We start from the raw sequence: 13,001 nt of genomic DNA, 5'->3' as shown, positions 1-13,001 counted from the left end.
TACAGTTTAACTTCAAATGCTCAGGGAGAGAGCGTGAAGTCTCCCTCTTCTGATGCGAGGGGGTTACGTCTTTTCCACTTGGCACCCAAAGGGAATCCCTGACTTCTCAAGTTCACCCCTACTTTTGGAGAAAAGCATCCTCCAGGAGGATGAAGCCTTTGAGACCAAGTTATAACAACAACAACCATAGCCACACCCTTTCCTGAACATGGTGTTAAATAATAAAATGTATGGAGGCCATTGGACTGGATGGGACTCACTCCTGCACCAGGCCCAACAGGTTACACCAAAATGAAGCTACTCATGCCGAAGTTCCAGGCCAACATGTTGAAACTAGGTTGTTTATTTGACCTTCCAAGAGATCAGGAGGGAGAGAGAGAGAGAGAGAGAGAGAGAGAGAGAGAGAGAAAGAATCCCTAAACAAGCCAGTTTTACTTAGCATGGTAAGGAAGTGACCCCCCCCCCCCCCACAGGAAAAGGAACTTTGACATGACCAATTCACTTCTTGTTTCTGCTCTCTTTAGCCTTTTTCTGTCAGTACAACCAACCTCCTCGGCTCAGTTCCTCAGAACACGCATTCTATTCTATAGAATGACACATCACAGCAAGTCCCAGCGTCACAAATAAAGGCCAAGGGAGACTTTTAAACTGAATTTGTCCGGTGTCCTTGGATGGTTGTTAAGTGCCAGACCTTGTGCTAGACAGTTTACATACCCCATTTCTAATCCTCCATGGGGTCCTGCTAGGTAGGTGTGAGTGTTCCCATCTTAAACATGAGGGAACAGTCCTCAGCTAGCCCATGATCAGGCAGCAGGTCCCAGCTGAAGGGTGCTACCATGCCTCCTCCCTCCCCGACTCTCACTTGGCCTACTCAGAGACACCTTGGGGCAAGCAGGGGTGAGTCTGCCCTGCAGAGTGAGGGGACAGCTTCACCCAGGCCCCAGAGCTTTCGCCTAACTCTCTCACTGCAGTTACAGCCACTGTCTGTCTATGCGCATGCTCTTTACAGAACTGACTACTAATTCCTCTGCCCTCATTTTTCAGATAACACGATTCAGCTTGGATGGGTTAAGTTGCCTGCCCAGTGTCACAAGGAGAGCAAGTGACAGAGCTGAATTGGTGACTGACCCACTGACTTCAAGGCCCAATGCTCTGGCCACTCCCCCTCATTGTCTTCACACTTCCGGAAGATGATCTGGAAAGCCCAGTACCTGGTTAGTCCCTGACTTTTGCCCACTGTGGTTGGAAAGAACCCATTCTGACATTTGCTTTTGGTCTTAGAAAAATCTTGCTTCTCTGGGGTTCACCAGGAATTTCTAGGGATCTGTTGATGTGTACAACTTCCTCCTTTGGGCGGCTGCAAAGGGCATGGGTGGTTCGGTACCCCAAGGCCAAGTCTCCCCTAAGAGGCACTGAAGGCCTCCTTGGGCTACACAGAGGGGGCTGAGGGAGAGGAAGGCAAACAGGAGATGTCGACACTTCCCTCCTCTCCCTCCCCAGGCCCCTCATCTTATCACACAGACTTCAAAAGGCTCTCAGATCTATTTCTGCTGGGCCTTAAACTCAAGTGTGGGATTGCATCACGGGGTCCCAGGGTGTGGCAGAGGAAAAGCCACAATGGAGCTGGTTACCGCCAAAGAGCTCTTGCCTTACCCTGGTAAATGTCAGATTCACAAATCCACGCTGGAAACTCAAGAGAAGGTTGGATTTTCGGCAGCCACAGTTCCCAGAAGCTTGGGTTGTGTTGGGGTCAATGTTGAAGTATCTCTGAGGTGAAAAAACCTAGAATAAATCAGACAGATGAGCTCAGTGAGGTTTAGAAGGAAACCCTGGCAAGGGAACTGTAGGCACAGAGAGCCCAAAGCCAAGGCTGAGAGGGTATTCCCTTGAGAACTGCGAAGTCCCCATCCTCGCACTTCCAAACTGTTACCTCCAAAAGCGTTCTTTTTTTCTTTTTCTTTTTTCAAAGATTTACTTTATTTATTTGAAAGACAGAGTTACAGAGAGAGGTCTTCCATCCGCTGGTTCACTCCCCAGATGGCCGCAACGGCCAGAGCTGTGCCAACCTGAAGCCAGGAGCCAAAAGCTTCCTCGGGGTCTCCCAAATGGGTGCAGGGGCCCAAGGACTTGGGCCGTCTTCCACTGCTTTCCCAGGCCATAGCAGAGGGCTGGACTGGAAGAGGAGCAGCTGGGACTAGAACTGGTGCCCATATGGAATGCTGGCGCTTCAGGCCAGGGCGTTAACCTGCTGTGCCACAGCGCCAGCCCCCAAAAGCTTTCTTTTTTCTTTCTTTCTTTCTTTTTTTTTTTTTTTGACAGGCAGAGTGGACAGTGAGAGAGAGAGAGACAGAGAGAAAAGTCTTCCTTTGCCGTTGGTTCACCCTCCAATGGCCGCCGCGGCCGGCACACCGCGCTGATCCGATGGCAGGAGCCAGGTGCTTTTCCTGGTCTCCCATGGGGTGCAGGGCCCAAGCACCTGGGCCATCCTCCACTGCACTCCCTGGCCACAGCAGAGAGCTGGCCTGGAAGAGGGGCAACCGGGACAGAATCCGGCTGCCCAACCTGGACTAGAACCCAGGGTGCTGGCACTGCAGGCGGAGGATTAGCCAAGTGAGCCATGACGCCAGCCCATAGTCACTGTTTACAATGTTTTCACTTATTGGCACTGGTGCTGTGGCTTAGCGGGTAAAGCTGCTGCCTGCAGTGCTGGCATCCCATGTGGACCCATCTGCTCCACTTCCGATCCAGCTCTCTGCTGTGGCCTGGGAAAGCAGTAGAAGATGGCTCAAGTCTTTGGGCCCCTGCACCCACATGGGAGACCTGGAGGAAGCTCCTGGCTCCTGGCTTCGGATTGGTGCAGCTCCAGCCATTGCGGCCAACTGGGGAGTGAACCAGCGGATGGAAGACCTCTCTCTCTCTCTGCCTCTCCTTCTCTCTCTGTGTAACTCTGGCTTTCAAATAAATAAATAAATCTTTAAAAAAAAGTCTTCACTTATTTATTTACTTGAATGTCAGACAGAGGTCTTCCATCCGCTGGTTCACTCCCCAGACTTCCACAACAGTCATGACTGGGTGAGGCCAAAACCAGGAGCCAGGAACTCAATCTACGTTTCCCACATAGAAGGCATGGACATAACCACTTGAGCCATCACTTCTACCTCACCGAGTGCACATTAACAGGAAGTTAGAATCAGAAGTGGAGCTGAGGCTCAAACTCAGACCCTCTGCCCCAGATCTTCCAATGGAGCACTGTGGAGAAAGATGAGCTCATAGCTATTCACTTTCATTCAAAGGCACGGATGCAGGGGAGTGCTCACGTGTAGCAAGACAAACTCCACTCAAGCCTTTTGCAGACGGTGTTACAGCCCGACAACCCCAACTTACCGACTCCTTGTCTTGAACCATAAGCTCTAACCCCATCTCTGCTTTTATACAGAGTCTGCTTCCATTTAGAACTTGATAAATTCCAGTCTTGGCTGACGAAGGCTGAGGTGCAAGGGTGGGCCCACTAAGTGTATAGGCAGGGGAAGTGGTCCGGGTGTCATTGTGTGGCGTTGTAGCTGTTCCTGGGGCCTGGGAGGGCTGGATAGATTTCTGACTGGTTGTGTTTCTGTGTGGTGCTGTGGTCCGAGTTGTCACAACAGTGGTCTGCTTACTGGGTTGGGTGGTTTTCCCAGGTGTGTGGCTGACAGTTGATGGACTGCTTCTGGTTGTATGGCCTTGTGGGATGGTGGTGGGTAGCTGGGAATGAGTGGCTAAGCTGGGACCAATTGTAGCCTCTGTGACTGGAGCAGCTGTGTGTGAGTTGTTGGGTGTGGCCTGAGTTGTGATGAGGGTATAGATAGCAGTTGGGATGGTGGATGGGGTACTTTTGGTAGTTGCTGGGGTAGTTGGGATTTCTACTGTGTGTGTTGTTGAGTTCTCAGAGGCGCTGCCAGCGGCCATCATTGGAGAAGTGATGAGCCCATCTGTTGAACTTGCTGGCGAAGTGTTGCGAGGCATTTGGCGAGTTGGCTGCTGGAGAGAAGGTTGTGCTCTGGCCTGTATTGTTGCCGCTGTCGTGGGCTGAAGATGGCCTCTGATTTCTGGAAAAGCCTTGGCACTCATTTGACCGCCATCCTGCAAAGTTACTGGGATTTAGGAAACAAAAGTGTTAGAACAACAACTTATTGGTCATTAAAAAAAAAACAACACGCACAGTTTTAGATCTGAGGGACATTCACGAGGCTATAACCACAAACAAAAGATCGCCAAAGACTCCTTCACTAGGCTACAACTGTAATGTTTCGGTTGTACTCAGGTTTTTTACAGGGGAGTGATCATACTGCACACATTTGTCCGTACTCAGCCCCTTTGTCTGGATGGGGCTTAGTCCTAAGACACAAAGCGATTGCACTCAGCTAAATATCTAAGTGTCAACACATCTTTCACTACCCACCTTCAAATGTGAAACCAGTCAACACCAAATACGTAGGTACTTTAAAAAGCATGCAAAAACAGAATTAAAAGATAAAGTTATTTTGATGCAAAAACCAAAAAAAAAGGAACCACCTTGACATCCATGTATAGTTCTTTCATAACTTTCCATGAACTTTTGAAGACTCCCCTGTATGCTTGGATTTTGCAAAATTTTGCACCACAATAAATTTATCTTTTAATTCTATTTTCCCCACAGACTTTGTGAAGCACCCCCGCAGTGCTCCTAGGTAAACAGCTGCACTGATGATCCGGCAGCTTGGATAATGACAATTTACAGGTTTTATAGAATTTTATAGTTTTCATATCAAACAACCTGAGATCTGCAAGGAGTCTTAAAGTTCATCTCACGCAAACACTAACCTGATGCATGAATGGTTCCTAGGAATATTTCTCATGTGTTACACAAGCTAAGCTTAATTACCCCCAATGATGGGAGACTCATTTCCTTACAATATAGTCCCTTCTGCTTCTTAACATTATTTATTTATTTATTTATTTATTTATCTATTTTAAAGGCATAGTTACAGAGAGAGAGAGAGAAAAAAAGGGAAAGGGAGAGACAAAGATCTTCCATCTGCTGGTTCATTCTCCAAATGGCCACAACAGCTGGGGCTGGACTAGGCTGAAGCCAGGAGCCTGGAACTCTATCCAGTTCTCCTAAGTGGGTAGTAGGGACCCAAGCACTTGGGCCATGGTCTATTGCTTTCCTAGGAGCATTACAGGGAGCTGGATCAGAAGTAGAGCACCCAGGGCTTGAACAAGCACCCATACGGATGTCGGCACTACAGACAACCTAACCCACTGCACCACAACACTGGTCCCCTTCTGCTTTTTATCATTCACCAGTTGTTTTTCTCAATATAGGCCAGTGTATGCCACTTCCTTGCTGCACTCTTTGAATGGCTGGGCCTTTCTCATCCAAGAAAGAAAATTAAGTCATAATTGCTCTGTTATTGGGTGGGCTGTGCTTCCTGCTTTGGCTCAAATCCCAGCTCTCTAAAAGTCTTCCTTGTCCTTCTGATATAAAACAGGTCCTCACCCGCACACTCATTTCTGAATACCTGGTTTGCAAAATGGGAAAGATAAAAGCATCAGTTCAAATAGCCTTGGATAACTTTTTAAAAAGAGTTATTGCCATGAAGTGATTTGAGATTACTGTTTAAAGAGTCGTCTTTGTATCTAATTTATGCGCTTGAATAAACTAAATGCAACTTGACAGTTGTAGATTTTAAGGTTACTACAGATGGGACCTTGACATCTACATCGTAGAGCTGGGAGGACGATTTTTCACTGTCGCTCCCCCTCTTCGTGGAGGAACGACACAGGACCCTGCGCTGTTCTTTCGTCTGCTCGGCCCTCCCCGGGTTTGCTGCTGGTTCTTCCCGGGTTGGCTACTATCCCTTCCACCTCCGTGGAAGGGCAGTTCCCCCTGGCCACATTCCCCACTTCCGCAGGGGAGCGGCACACCGCCGGCCGGCTCTTCTCGGGGGCTGCACAGGTGTTCCTTCAGCTAGATGTTCCCCCTAGATGTTCCCCATAGATGTTCCTGGTGCATGCCGTCTCTCTCCTCCTTTATAGTCCTCCTCCGCCAATCCTAACTCGGCTGCCCACACGCCGAGTACGCTGCTCTCCTCCAATCAGGAGCAAGTCCTACAGTTTATTGGTTGAACTGGAGGCAGCTGTGTAGAAGCTGTTTACTTCTCTCCCAGCGCCATATTGTGGGAGAGCAGATGCACAGAATAAGTCTTAATTCCAGTAACTCAGTCCAGTCCGGGCTGCTCCCCACATTCACCTCCACGGTTGTTATGGAGGTGAATTCTGTTGAAGATTTATTTTAACAATTCGTTTGAGCTAAATATGAATTCCTGGTTCTTTGATCGGGAGCCAATAAGAACTGCACTTGGTATATGCTATTCCTACAAAGAAAGAGAAATCACTGTCAGATGTGGTTCCTAGAAATATCTTGCGATAAGAAGTAAAGATTGCCATAGAGAGCTTCCGCAGACTAGGAACCATACGCCTGGTGTTCTCTTTGGGAGGTTATCACATGCTTGCTAAATTCCTTGTAAATTAAAGCAAATTATCTCAACCAAGTAGAAATAACTAAATGCAACAGCACACCCTTTAAAAAGGGGGTGCCTTTTATGAGTTGCAATTAGAACTCCCCTTTCAGGAGTGATGAACGAACTCAAACAAAAAAAGAAAAAAAAAAACACTTTGTCACTCACAAACCAGTCAAGAAAACGCATGGTACCCCATCAGGGTACAAGTCTGGCTTGTAGGAAGCCTTGGCAGACAACTGGAGGGGATGGTAGTCATGGCGTCTGCTCTGGCATGCAGGTGTGCCGTTGGGGGATGAGGAGTGTGGATGGTGGACAAAAGACTGGGTTGGCAGGGAGCTGCACCAAGAAGCCAAGTTCACTGCTGTGGTACAGACCAAATCACACTAGGGACTGAATCACACTGACAGTCCCCTTCTCCTTCTCCTTGACTCTCTCCTCTCTTCCAGGTATACAGGGCTCCTGAAGCTTCCATGTTTTGCCAGTACTCTTCCTCCTGTCTGGAATACCATCTACCCTCTTGTCTGCCTAAAGAATTTTTCCTTGTGTGGGGTACAGAAGATGGGCAGGTAATGAGATGGAAAACCCATAGGGTTGATATGGAGTAGGCCAAAACTGGGGCATGGTTTTTAAATTGGACCTTTAATTGCCACAAGTTCATTCAAGGTCACTAGTCTTATGTAAGAGGGAAGGGGGCAGAAGCAAGTTCAGGGCATAGCTCAGAATCTGTCTAGACCTTCCCTGTATTAAAAGAACACAGCACTGGGAGCAGGCGTTGTGGCATAGCAGGTAAAGCTGCCACCTCCAGTGCCGGCATCCCATATGGGCACTAGTTCAAGTCCAGGTTGCTCCACTTCCCATCCATCTCTCTGCTATGGCCTGGGAAAACAGTAGAAGATGGCCCAAGTCCTTGTGCCCCTGCACCTATGGGGGAGACTCAGAAGAAGCTCCTGGTTTCAGATCAGCTCAGCTCCGGCCATTGCAGCCATCTGGGGAGTGAACCAGCGGGTAGAAGACCTCTCTCTTTCTCTCTACCTCTCACTCTCTCTTTCTCTCTTTCTGCCTCTCCTTCTCTCCATGTAACTCTGACTTTCAAATAAATAAATAAATCTTTAAAACAAAAATAACACAGCACTGGAGTTCACTCACTGATCTGCCAACCTCTCCCACCTCAGCATCCCCTCTCCAGGATTCGGGAGACTCAGATCCCGAGTAGCCCAGGGTCTTGGTGCACTGCTCGGACTCCTCTAGCTGACCACCTGCAGCACGAGGCGTGAGAAGGTTTTGGTTCCCCTGTGACCAGCAGGAGGGGCTGAGATGAGTCACTGCCCAGTCCCCAGGGGAAATCAGCGGCCGTGCAAGGGCTCAGGATGACCTCTTCCCTCGGTTATTTCCCTGGCCAGCAGTCACTCCCCAGACTGCCTTCGAGCCGTCTCCCTGCCGCACCCAGCTCACTGGGTCTGTAAAGGCCTTCAAGGCAGGCTCATGCCAGGCACTGGTGCAGGGAGCTCTAAGCCCCTGCACACTCCTCACTGGAACAAGGGTTATCATCCAGCCCCGGTGCGATGGGAGTGTGGGGTGGGGGCGAGGAATGCAACACAAGGAGAAAGTCTTCAGGCAGTAAATGGAGGAGAGACGGTCTTCCATACAGGAGGAAGAGCAGGGGTAAAACATGGAGGCTTCAGCAGCCTGGTGCATTGGGAGGGCTGTCAGGGCTCAGGAACACCAGGAGTGTGGAGCAGCGGGCAGAGGGGGCACAGGCCAGGCAGGACATAGAGAGTGCACTTTGCCTGCAGTGCTCTTATGGGGAGTAAATGGAAGTTCATGGCCATGTCCAGGTATGGGGCTGGAGTCCATCCCCACCCACAAGCACCTTGCCCAGAGCCCAAGCAGCCCCAGCAGAGTACAGCCAAGAGGGAAAGGAAACCCTAGAACAGAAGGCACTTTGGGCCGCCGTGCCAAATCCAGACTCCCCTTGCTCCTTCCTTACAGAACATTGAGTTTAAGCTGAGTACTTACAGAACGCCATGCCCGAGCCTCCTCTCTGGGCGTGGGCATGTGCGACTGAGTTTTAGGCAAAGCAATACAAGCGACAGGGTCCTGTGGGCCTTCTGAAAAGGCTGGCTGAAGGGCGCTCAGTTACCTAGGTAGCCTGCTTCTTACTGTTTTACCTCCTGCAACCTTGTTTGTGATGGCTGGAGCTCCCACAGACATATGGAACCACGAGGAGACCATGAAGCTAGAGGTTGTATATACTCGTATGTTGGGAGATCGCCGACGATGAGCCCCCTTGCTGAAAGCAGTACGAATTCTTGTGGTCATGTTTGCATATGAGAGAATAACAAACAGCTGTCTGGCTTAATACTGTTATTTTGTACTTGTCCCAGACACGCAGCTGAGCATAAACTTCACCGATATGAACTTCAACAGGGAGGAATTTGAGAGCAGGGGAGACAAGTGACAGCATAAAGATTACTCCTCTAGTTCACCTAGAAGCTATGCTTCCCTTTGCAAAAAGTCTAGTGCCCTTTGTTCATATCCAACTCAACAAGCATTTCTTTTATTTCTTTTTTTTTTTTTTTTTTTTTTTGACAGGCAGAGTGGATAGTGAGAGAGACAGAAAGGTCTTCCTTTGCCGTTGATTCACCCCGCAATGGCCATTGCTGCTGGCGCACCGCACTGAGCTGAAGGCAGGAGCCAGGTGCTTCTCCTGGTCTCCCATGCAGGTGCAGAGCCCAAGCACTTGGGCCATCCTCCACTGCACTCCCTGGCCACAGCAGAGAGCTGGCCTGGAAGAGGAGCAACTGGGACAGAATCCGGCTCCCCGACTGGGACTAGAACCCGGTGTGCCGGCACCACAGGCGGAGGATTAGCCTATTGAGCCGCGGCACCGGCCAACAAGCATTTCTTGAATCTAGGCATCCAGTACCATGTAGGACACCTGTGCGGACCAGGAACCCGAAAGCCAGACTTCTTAAATGCCAGTCACAGGGCTGCCACTTGCTAACTGGGAGAGCACGAGCCTTTGCCTCAGCACCCTCATCTGTAAAATGGGGATAATGATAGCACCTATTTTCAGGATTCTTAGAAGTAAGACAGGCTATCAGAGAGCAGACAGCTACTGCAGGCACAGACCCTAGTTCAGAGCACAACTCTGTCACTGGCCAGCTATGTGACAGCGGACAAGTTACTACACCCCTTCCTCTGCCTCCACTTCCTCACAAGCAAAGTGTGTTCCTCACTGCTGGTTTGTGATACAGTGCCTAGGACAGTGCCTGGCACACAGGAAGTGGCGGCCATCACTGTTCCCACCACATGTGGTCAGCAGGTGGCACCGGTGAGGGGGGAGAAGTGGGATGGACAGAGCTGAGCGAAGGCAGCAGGGCTGCTCTCGGCAGATGCTGGCTCAGTCTGCCTTCCCAGCACCCCTGGGAGAGGTCAGGGAGGGAGCTGAGCACCCGACAGGCCAGGCACGGTGAGTGGGCCTGCCTGCCATGAGCGTCAACCCCTCAAAGGCCATGCAGGCGCCATCTGTCCCAGGGCAGAGAGAGGTCACTACTGAGGAGGAACCTCTCAGCTTCTGCTTTGCTCACCTCTGAGTACTGCCGTTCAGACAGGGAAGGAGAAGGGGCCGTTTCTCCTCCTCTTGGCCTTGCACTTGTCAGAAGTCCCTGGGGTCCTGAACCTGTCAGTCACCTGTCAGCCAATTGGCAGCTGTTCAGTGAGTGGGGTTACTACTAGCTGGAATTGTTGGTTTGTTTGTTTGACTTGCTTGCCCTGTAAAATGCAGCAATGACTTCTTCTTCTGTTCAAAGAACATGGCCCTTTAATTCTGAAAGCACAGCACAGGAAAGCCAGCCTGGAGTAGGGCAGTGGCATGACCCTTCACACTGCCGTGACAACACCCAACATTGATGTCACAACCACGGGCCACCATGTGCCTCCTCTGAACCTGCTACAGGGCAGCCTGGACGGAGCAAGTCATCCCACACAGCCAATTCCAGTGGTTCTGGGAGGAACTGGGAATGAACTAGTGAACACAGTAACAGGACCCAACATCCTAGTTAGAAAAATGCTCCAGTGAAAGCCAGGGATTGGGGTTTATAAAACACAAGGGTATGGGGGGCCAGCACTGTGGCGTAGTGGGTAGATCTACCGTCTGCAGTGCCGGCATCCCATATGGGTGCTGGTGAGTCCCTGCTGCTCCACTTCCCATCCAGCTCTCTGCTAAGGCCTAGGAAAATAGTGGAGGATGGCCCAAGTGCTTGGGCCCCTGCACCAGCTTCGGAGACCTGGAGGAAGCTCCTGGCTTCTGGCTTTGGATCAGCCCATTGCGCCCATTTGGGGAGTGAACCAGCAGGCAGAAGACTTTCTCTCTCTCTCGTTCTCTCTCTCTCTCTGCATCTACCCCTCTGTAGCTCTGCCTTTCAAATAAACAAATAAATCTTAAAACACACACACACACACACACACACACAAGGGTACTATAGACAGTGGAATATTAAAAGATAAGCCTAAGGGGGCGGGCATTGTGGCAGGGTGAGATAAGCCGCTGCCTGTGACACCAGCAACCCATATCAGAGCATCAGTTCAAGTCCCAATTGCTCTGCTTCTGATCCAACTCCCTGCTAATATGCCTGAAACACAGAAGATGCTCCAGGTACTTGGGTCCCTGCCACCCATGTAGGAGCCCTGCTTGGAGTTGCAGGCTTCTGGATTTGGCCTGTCCCAATCCCAGCAGTTGAGGTGGTTTGGGGAGTGAACCAGCAGATGGGAAGATCTCTGTCTCTCCCTCTATCTCTGTCACTCTGCCTTTCAGATAAATAAAATCAATCTTAAAAAAAGACAACTCTATTTTGATGCCAAAGACCCATTTGAAATCTATGCACGGTTCTTTCATAATATGCATTTTCCATAAACTTTCTGAAGACCTCTCAGATTATTATAAACTCTGCTTCCCAGATAGCATCCTGAATCTTCAGTGCGGCAGCCGGTTTGTTTCCATCTTTGACGCCCTAGCTTACACCTGTCTGAAAAGGCAAGTTAGACCACCCCTGATGAAGCATCTTCACAGTTCCCTGTGCTCTGATACAAGCACAACCCCTCCATGGGAGAAAGAAAGCTATGACTGCTTTTTCCAGATCACAGAGAGATCCCGTTTCTAAGCCCGGGCTCTATGTCCCTCTCCTAAATCTAAGTGATTTCGCAGACTCTCCCTGATGGGTGCCCAGAACCCATTTGCTCCTCCTCTTCTACTCTACCTGCCTCACCTAAAACATGTCCAGCTACGAAAGCCCTTGGCGAGAATGAGCGGCGCCCCACATCTGGAAGGGGCAAGTTGGAGGCGTTTTCCGGAGGAAGGATCCACAACCTCAGGCGCGGGATCTGCAGCCCGTCCTGCCTGGCCAAAGTCAGGGACATCCAAACGCGCTTCAAGAGGACCCGACCTGGCAGGGCCACCCTGGGAAGTCACTCACCGGCCAGAGACACCAGGAGCGCGGCCGCTGCCGCCGAGAGCCGAAGCATGGCTGGCGGGCGCAGGCGGGCGCAGGCTGCGCGCAGCGGCGGCTTCCGAACCTGCGGGGCTGCTCCCGGCGCACGGCGCAAACGCGCAGGAACACGCGGCTCCCGGTCCCTCGGCCACGGGCGGCGCAAAACCGAGGACCCACTTTATGAGAAGTGGCTGAGAGGCCCGCCCCAGGGGCGTGCGGGCGGGCGGAAAGCCACGAGGGCCCCGGCTGCAAAAGCCGGTGCTTTCCTCGCGGCAGTCGGGGTTTGCGCGGGCGGGGACGCCGTGGGGTCGACCGAGGGCCAGGGCCACTGGGCTTTCTCGTTCCCTCTTTTGTCTAACCGCTTGGGAACATTTGTGGAAGCCCACGAGAAAACCGTCCCTCGGTCTCCAGAAGGAGCAGGAGGCTTGAAACAGTGGCTGGACGCACAGTCTCTGGCACTTTTACAGAGGGTCCCAGGCCGCCTCGCTGGGTGGGAAGCAGAAGGAGCTTGAATTTGACAGAGAAATCTGGGTTTGAACCTGACTCTGCTAACGCCCTGGCTGTCTGACCTTGGGTAACCTCTCTGAGCCTGCTGTGAAATGGGTACAATGCTGCTTACTCCCGGGTGCATCTGCAAACCCCAAATCCCTGCAAGATGGAAGATACTCGATATCTTAGGAAGGCAACCTTTAAAGATGTCTTCATAGCCCCCAGAACCTAGCAATGTTCTGCCTGGCAGTGGATGGGGTGGGAGACCAATAAAGTGGCTCCAGCTGCTTTTGAAACACCCAGCTGTGGCACCTCTCCTGCGATCCAAGGCTGAAATCCTGAAAACCAACTTAAATACTCTGATCCTCGAAGCACCTGCTCGGGAAGATGGGTCACTGACATCCTGCCAGTAAGTGCTGGCTGAACCAATGAACGAAACTTCTGGCAAAGCCATTCAGGCGTTACCAAGTTTCAGAATAAT

At 50.9% G+C, this 13,001-nt stretch overlaps 1 protein-coding gene across 1 annotated transcript in view; it reads right to left on the bottom strand.

Moving 5' to 3' along the window:
* The window catches only part of LAMP3 (lysosomal associated membrane protein 3), a 28,316-nt gene extending 16,107 nt beyond the window's left edge, over positions 1–12,209 (bottom strand). The window contains exons 1-3 of the mRNA XM_008266569.4: positions 12,017–12,209; positions 3,385–4,130; positions 1,654–1,782 (exon numbers count right to left, since the gene is read on the bottom strand). Coding sequence (XP_008264791.2) covers positions 1,654–1,782; positions 3,385–4,130; positions 12,017–12,065 — 924 coding nt within the window. The 5' untranslated portion in view covers positions 12,066–12,209. The remainder of the gene's footprint in view (positions 1–1,653; positions 1,783–3,384; positions 4,131–12,016) is intronic.
* Between the last annotated feature and the right edge of the window lie 792 nt (positions 12,210–13,001).

This window comes from Oryctolagus cuniculus, chromosome 4, assembly GCF_964237555.1.
Source record: "Oryctolagus cuniculus chromosome 4, mOryCun1.1, whole genome shotgun sequence".
Lineage (NCBI taxonomy): Eukaryota > Metazoa > Chordata > Mammalia > Lagomorpha > Leporidae > Oryctolagus > Oryctolagus cuniculus.
Note: the sequence above shows the minus strand (reverse complement) of the source record. Positions and strands in the feature narration are given on the sequence as shown.